This window comes from Aulonocara stuartgranti (genome assembly GCF_965226115.1).
Source record: "Aulonocara stuartgranti genome assembly, chromosome: 8".
Classification (NCBI taxonomy): domain Eukaryota; kingdom Metazoa; phylum Chordata; class Actinopteri; order Cichliformes; family Cichlidae; genus Aulonocara; species Aulonocara stuartgranti.
In genome coordinates this window covers 13503600-13511060 of record NC_138959.1, presented here as the reverse complement: position 1 = coordinate 13511060, position 7461 = coordinate 13503600, and the positions used below count along the sequence as shown (strand labels likewise).

At 40.3% G+C, this 7461-nt stretch overlaps 1 protein-coding gene across 2 annotated transcripts; it reads right to left on the bottom strand.

The window, feature by feature from the left end:
* Positions 1–84: 84 nt before the first annotated feature.
* LOC309712292 (cartilage-associated protein-like) lies at positions 85–7367 on the bottom strand. 2 transcript variants are annotated; one of them, XM_082542982.1, is made up of 8 exons: positions 5675–7367; positions 5131–5280; positions 4326–4497; positions 3992–4120; positions 3750–3895; positions 3580–3663; positions 3310–3373; positions 85–483 (listed from the first exon to the last, which is right to left on the bottom strand). In XM_082542982.1, exons 1-8 carry the CDS (start codon positions 6134–6136, stop codon positions 203–205), a joined length of 1488 nt encoding a protein of 495 aa, XP_082399108.1. In that variant the 5' UTR covers positions 6137–7367; the 3' UTR covers positions 85–202. The 2 variants fall into 2 exon arrangements, with proteins under 2 accessions (XP_082399108.1, XP_082399109.1); XM_082542983.1 differs by having other exon boundaries at positions 388–3373.
* Positions 7368–7461: the final 94 nt, after the last annotated feature.

Genomic DNA, 7461 nt, shown 5'->3' with positions numbered 1-7461 from the left:
GTTTGCTTCATTTTTATTTGTGCTGCGTGCCGCTTCAGAGTTGGTTGCCATTCCTAGCATATAGCTTCTGTGTTGATTTGTATCATTTCATTAATAAAAGGTTCACTTTTTATTAATGACGTTTTTTTTAAAAAAAATATTTTGATCTTCTGTCTGCTTTAGTGATTAGTAAACAGAAAATTAATTGGCAGCTGTTTTTAAATTAGTCATTAAAGCAGTTTTTCGAGCAAAGATAAACCTTTGCTGATTGCTTCTCCTCAGTTTTTGCCTCTGTGTCATTTACATTGTAGAAAACTGAAAGGCTCGTCTTTGGCTTTTCAGTTTGGGACTCAATCTTTATCTTCTTCTCCCACCTCTTTATCTTCCTTATCCTCTCCTCTTGTTTTTTTTCTCCACCCCATTCCTCTTCTCTTTCCAGATCTAAGGGAGTTTGAGTCATATCTCTCTGCTGTCCTATCTTCCTTACACTGTGTGCAGTCCACTCTGAGGAGACAAAACAAAGATGTCTTCCATTACTGGCCCTCAGATTTTTCCTGTTTCTTATGTTGGTACTCAAGCCACCTGGAAAAATAAATCAGGAGTATGGAAGCTCTGAGGGCACTCCTACAGACCATAAAGTCTGGCTGTAGCTGTCTGAGTCACTTTTGCTGCCGTCACCTCCTCCTGTTTCATTTTGCCACATCTTTGTTTCTTTTTGTCTGGGACACACACAGAAGCTTTTTTTTTTTCTTTTCTTTTTTTCGCTTCGACAGGTCACAGCAGGTCTTCTGCTGTACTGACTGTTAAAAAGCTTCACCCCTTTAAATGATTTCACAGAAGGTAGGCCATGCACCTCGCTCAGTCTTGACTTGTTTAATGAAGCCTTGTATTAGAGAACAGTTACATATTTAACCTCGTGGAGAGCACAACCACCTCCTCTCAGAAGTGTGACTTTAGCTGTAATAGAAGTGTAAAAATATCAGGCTGCTGACATCTTGTCTGTCTAGATGAGGGTTTTGTTTTGTAGACCTTTACATTCCAGAGTAATAGCCATAATTTCTCCCCTTATGCTTCCTTTCCTAATCCTAAATCAATGCTTCTACATAATAATTGCTAATGTATGAACGTGTAGTTCCAACCTGCGAGGGATGGTGTTGGATGGCCAGCTGCACATGTATGCACCCAATGTTTCATCCCGCTGTATGATCCTGTAATCCGCATACAAACTATACTGTATGCATACATGTATGCTGAACATGGGTCCTGTTTATATATAATGTACTGACCCTTTAGACAGCAGTGACTCACTGCCGCTCTGACTGGAAGCACAAGCCTGAAGAGAGAACAGTCTTACCGCCTGAAACTGCTTGTTTTGGATGATTTAATCAGTGAGAAGAGATGTAAATCTTTGCATCTTAGGGGAAATCTCAGCTTCTCTGAATGCTCAGAAATGTCACTGGCTCTCACTCAGGCTACGGCCGTGTGTTTTATACATGCCAGTATTAGACTTTCATACTGAAAAATGATAACGAGACAACACAGATGTCTCGCAGGATCTCCCTCAAGTCCAGAAATGTACATGAATTATTAATTTGGCTTCTGAAGGTTAGCTGATTATGCTTTGTCTCTAAATGGTTACAGGTTATATACTTCTGACTGAACAGATCCACATAATGAGCAGTATATAAGTGCATTAAAAAATTGAGTATCAGAGCGTGTCGATCAGGTTAAGAGGCTTATACTCCTGTGATTGTCACACAAAGCTGTATTTTATCATTAATAGCATTAAGAGTCGTTGGCACAGGTGCCAGAAGAAATTATCCGAGTTACACTGCCAGCCAACCTACAGGAGCGTTAAAGGAGTGTTGATACGTTGAGTTGAAGTCCATCACACAAAGGGTTCCTGCCTCCTGAAAATAACTTTAATAAATTGTTTTTGTAGACAAGAAAAAGACTTTTAACAGTATATAACGTCACACGTGCTCAATATTTGTCACCACAGGCTTCATTTAAAGGGTTAACATATCTGTTAAAATTACAGTTGGACTCTTTCACCCATAAACGCTGTAGAAACATGAAAAAATCTCTAGGACATGTCTGTCCTTGAGTGTGCTGGAAGCTCAGGTCACACCATGTTTACTGTAGCTGTGATCGCATACTGTAGTTTGACTTATTAAAAGGACTTTGGCACTACTCACTATTAAAAGCCAACATTGTCTAGTTTTAGGTAACCTGGCTCTCAGTGTAAATACTCATATTACTGTATATTAAAACCCATAATAAAACCTACCTGAACTCGAGTGACTCTGTGATCCACTGCATGAGTGTCTGCTGCTATGAATCCAGATATAATTAAACTTTTGTTGCTGATTGTTTGTGTTACATTAGATGAAGTTTACAGCTAAACAATTTTAATACAATGTTACCGACTTGCTTAATATACTGTATTAAACTGTACTGAATCTGGCTTGAAAGTATTTGATAATTTGTAAATATTTGGTTGACCATCTGTGCAACGCTGACTAACTTGCTACTTCAGTTTCATGTTCATAATGACCCGGTTTGTTGTGACAGCTACAATATTACTAGTTTTAAAGTCTAATTACACTGATCAGCCACTTTATTAGGTACTGCTAGCACAGGGTTGGGTCTCTTTTTACCTTCAGGACTGCTTATGCTTAATTCTTTGTGGCATAGATTCAACAAGGTGCAGGAAACATTTATCACAGAGTTTGGTCTATCAACATATTGTCACACAGTTGCTGCACATCTATGATGGGAATCTCCCATTCCACCACATCCCATAGGTGATCTGTTTGACTGAGATCTGGTGACTGTGAAGGCCATTTGAGTACAGTGAACTCATCGTCTTGTTCAAGAAACGTTTGAGATGATTTGAGCTTTGTGACATGATGTGTTAACCATAATCCTAACCCAGATCCGTAGCTACAAGGGAGGATGGATCCACGCTTTTATGTTGTTAATGCCAAATTATGACCCCACTGTCTGAATGTCACAGCAGAAACCCGGATTGTGGGAATCATCAGACTACAATAGTTTTCCAGTCTAGCTTCTGTTGTCCAGTTCTGGTGATCCTGTGTGAATTGTAGCCTCAGTTTCTTGTTCTTAATGACAGGAGTGGCACTATGTTGCACATTCACAGACGCTCTTCTGCATACCTTGGTTGTAACAAGTGGTTATTTATAGTCTTATAGTCAGACTATTCTCTGTAAACTCCAGAAAGTCGTCAGATGTCTGACTCGCCAGCATCCCCTTTGCCCTTCAGTTGCTTCCAGTTTGCATAAATTGACTCCTCATAATCTCCAATACCTTCAAACTCAGCATCAGGAGAGTCTGGGGCCGACCGTGCAACCTCCTCTGGTCCTAGAAAGTCCTGGAAGAACCATCCAGATCGCAATTACATTACAAAGTGCTAAAACATGCAGCCACAAAACTTCTCCCTGAATGTTCAATAAACATCAGATTGATTATACTGGATTATATTGGATAATCAATGTTTATAAGGGATTTCATTCAGCATTTCAGGCAATCTAAGCTCTTATGTGGCCAAAGAATGAGCTGTTTTTGTATGAAGCTCACCTCATCAGACAGACCGAAGTATGTTTCTGCAAATGCCAACATCTTTTTTTGCATTATTGTCTGGTTGTAGTGTTTGAAAGCTTCCTGTTAAGACAAAGATTGGTGGCATGATTATTATAGAGCGATATTCAACTTTATTCTGCAACAAACTTTTCCAATTTTCATCTTACCATCCTGGGGGTAAAGTGGTTGGACTGAAGCCCCCACTGTTGACTGTAGGCTTTATAATATAGCAGGTTCTGCTTCATGACTGGGTCCTCAGGCTCGAACAGGAAGTAGCTGTGCGCACAGGGCACGGCACTGCGTCCATCGTTCACTGTGCAGAGAATACACAGACCACAAACACTCAGAGATTCAACAGCAGAAAGTGTTGAGAAAGAATATTCAGAATCTGTGATGATGCTGAACTTACACTTATAATAGGCATACTGGAGGTAGTGGTAAACAGTGGGCACAAATTTCACTACAAAATAACCCCCAATATTCGGTGTCAGGTTTTCTTCGCACCTCAGTTTGCACCTTAATGTGTCAATGTAGGCATCTGTTGACAAGCAGAAAGAATTCAGATTACATGAAACTAGAAGTGTGCTGAAAAACAGAAGAAACACTGGATCCAGAATCATTTCTGATTCTAAAATCACAGCTTTTACATTTAGATTTATTTTTAAAGAAGATTTTAGTGTCGTTTAGATGCTCATTAGTGAGTATATTGATAATCTGGACATTTTAAAATATGACACACCAACCTGCTATGACTGCATAGAAGTCTCTGTCTGGTAAAAGTTGAGTGATCCCTTCACATTCGGCCTGACACAGGTCATATTCCTGGAAGTAGAGCCACAGAGCTTCCTCCAACTCTTGAACACCGCTGCTGTAGTCGCCCGAACCCACAAGTTTCACTCCTCTCAGAAATGACGTCTGGAAACAAAATTAGAAACCATTATCTGGCAAATTGTAAATAATCCAAGTAAAGAGTCTGTTCACTCTATTACTTATAAAAGAAAGGCCCAATACAGCACCTTCTACATCTCAAGCAGTTCAGTCTCATTGAAGTATTTCATTGTTTTCTGATTTGTATGTGTTAGCCCCAATAACACATGAATGCATAAGTTTGGGAAGCTTTATACAAATTTTGCACCCACTCGTCCTTGCAGATAACTTCAACTTGTGAGGTAGTTTCTTGCAGGATAGCGTGTCAAGATTTCATGTTTGGGTCAGGAGTCTGTGTGAGCCAACACAAAAGCTTTGGCTTGTATTTCTGGGGTTTTTTCCAAGTGGAGTTTGGATCTGCTTTGGGGCATTGAAACTGAAAACATAATGACTTTTCCATCAGGACAGTTTTTGGACTGACTCAATCAATGTAGTAAATACAGTCAGTGTTTAGTAGAACCCATTCTTTGCTTTATCTAAACAATTTCCAAACTGTTTTTGACTTAAGCAGATGTTGCTTTGCAGACTTCATACTCCTTTTTTTTTTCTTTTTTCTTTTTTTTAAGAGATTGCAAGTGAGGCTTTTCCAGACTTTAAGAACAATGGCTGAGCGCTTCTCACCTCGTAGGGTCGTTCTTCGTGGTCAATGAGGTAGCCGCTCAGGTCATACTTGCTCTTGTATTCCTCCATCAACTGCTGCATTTGCTGGTCCTCAGGGTTCCTCTGGAGGAAGGTGTGGGCGCATGGTACCGCCCTCTGCAGGTCATTCAGCTGTGCACACAAATTAGTTTGGATGTTGTGAAATAGCGCACAGAGGTCTGTGGGGTTTTTTGTTTTTGTTTTGTTTTTTCTATCGCACAAACTAAAAATCACCGCAAAAATCGCTGCAGGAGTTAGAATTATTTATTTTTGTCCGACATTTGAAAGTCAACAGAGTGGAATATTTGGAGGTATATTACACATGGCTCCGTTTAAAGTTTTCTGCTCTATTGCGCGTCCAAGTGAAATCAACCTATTATTTTTCTTTAATTTGTCATTAGTCTACACGCAGAATGTATATATTGATCCAAACCAGACGGAAGTATTTAAAAAAAAATAGTAGTTTAACATATTGCAAATACCTCTAGATAAATGGGTGTGGTGAATTTATTGGAGGTTGTCTGACCTGTGAGTGAGCAAAGTGCAGGTATCTGTAGGGAGATCTTCTGCTGAAATCCTCCAGGATCTCTCGGCCGGGAGGAGGCAGCTGGAACGCGGGGAAAAGCGCCCTGCACTTCTTCTGACAGGTCGCCTTCATCATAACGTTCCAGTAGACGCGGAGATCCGGGTATCCAGCAAAAGACTCGTCGTCATGCTTGCTCGAGTTACAGTGGCTCGCGCAGTGTCTCACGCTGTCCTTCAGAAGCCGGTGCAAACGTAGGCTTAATTCCAAGTACTGGATCGATTCCGTCCAGTTTCCCGCTGCGTAATAATCCAGCGCCTTCCCGTACGCAGCGGTGAGGGGCATGAGGTCCTCTCCGGAAAAATGTCGAAAATTGTAGTTTTCATATTGTGCCTTTGTCATTAAAACAAAGGTCACACAAAGCAGTGTTACCAGCGAGTCTACTTTTGCGCATAATGTCACCATGGTGAGGTCACATCGCAGTCCTCCGTCTTCTGTCTTAATGCTTTACCGTTTACTGTGTGGTGGTGGTCTGCTGAACCGCTTAGGGGTCTGTTGGAATTCATGGATTGGGCCTTTCAGCCGCGGCTGTCTCAAGTTTCTCAATGTAGGCCCACAGCTGTCCCTATAGTCGCCGCGTGCGTAAAAGGGATTTCCAGTGCGCCCTCGGCGCCTGCCATACCCAAAAGCGTTCTGCCAAAAAAACAATCCCTTCCAGCATTGGTTATGAAATGATTGTCAATACTGAAACTGTTGTGAATGACTTATTGGCCTATAATCTGTCTAACATGTCTTATACCGATATCAATTCGAGATCATTCCGATCTTTGAAACGATCTTTTTCAAGAGAGCTGGCCAAGAGGGCAGAAGAAATTGCAACAAATACAACATCACAGTTCTAGAAAATAATGTTTGCGAGCCGAAAATACTTAATTATAATGTAGGTACGGATGCGTCATAGATCCTGTTGACTACACAGAAACATCTGAAATCACTTCCATCGATTACTCTGTGTTGTACCAAGGTGACGTTTTCATAAGTCATTCATTTTAGTTCCATTTAATGTTTTCAAATTGAAGTAATATCACGCAATAAGCAGTACATATAATCTATAGAGAGCTCGTTTTCATTTGTACAGATAAATAAAACTTCACTACACGTGACATCTTTTTTGTTTTCAAAACATAAGAGCTATATTGTTGGTGTTTCTTTGAGATTTTTTTGACAACGTAAAGGAAGTGAGCACCAGATGAGTTGGACTGATCCAGAACTTCACGGCATTAATGAAAAGCTGAAACATTTGAGGCTCTCGGGCTACTTTACGGCTCAAAGAGGCGATTCGGTTTTCCCACAGCTGTGTGCAGCGGTGCTGAGGAGTCAAAGCACACTAGAAGAACAGGCGCCGTTAATTTCAAAATAAAAAGCAAACGTTACATTTTTTAGGTATCCAGACGCACTGACAGACTTCAAAGTGGTTATATGCTGAAAAGATGACATTTTGTGCATTAGAGATAATGTTTAAGCAAAGGCCAGAATGAGGAGATTTGGAACAATTTTCAAAGCCTGTGTTTGGTTAAATTATAAACCAATGTGAGGAAAACATTCAGTGGGAAGCGATTGGAGTGATTTGTATTTCAAAAAGCACGTGATGACCGGGGACTTGTGTACTGTTATGTTTATCATTACTGTTTTTTTACTTTGTGGTTTCCCCAGTAAAACGCAGTTACCGCTATATCTTATTTTGAAGGAGTTCATGTTTTTTTTCTTTTCTTTTCTTATTGTGGTAAGTT

Bases quoted from the DNA above. Each gene is read 5' to 3' on its own strand.
- LOC309712292 (XM_082542982.1), bottom strand. From the start codon at position 6,136: ATGGTGACATTATGCGCAAAAGTAGACTCGCTGGTAACACTGCTTTGT. The intron at 5,281-5,674 runs GTCAGACAACCT...TTGTGTGCACAG, and splicing joins TGCACTTTGCTCACTCACAG to CTGAATGACCTGCAGAGGGC. The intron at 484-3,309 runs GTATTGGAGATT...TTGTCTCCTCAG, and splicing joins TCCTGATGCTGAGTTTGAAG to AGTGGACTGCACACAGTGTA.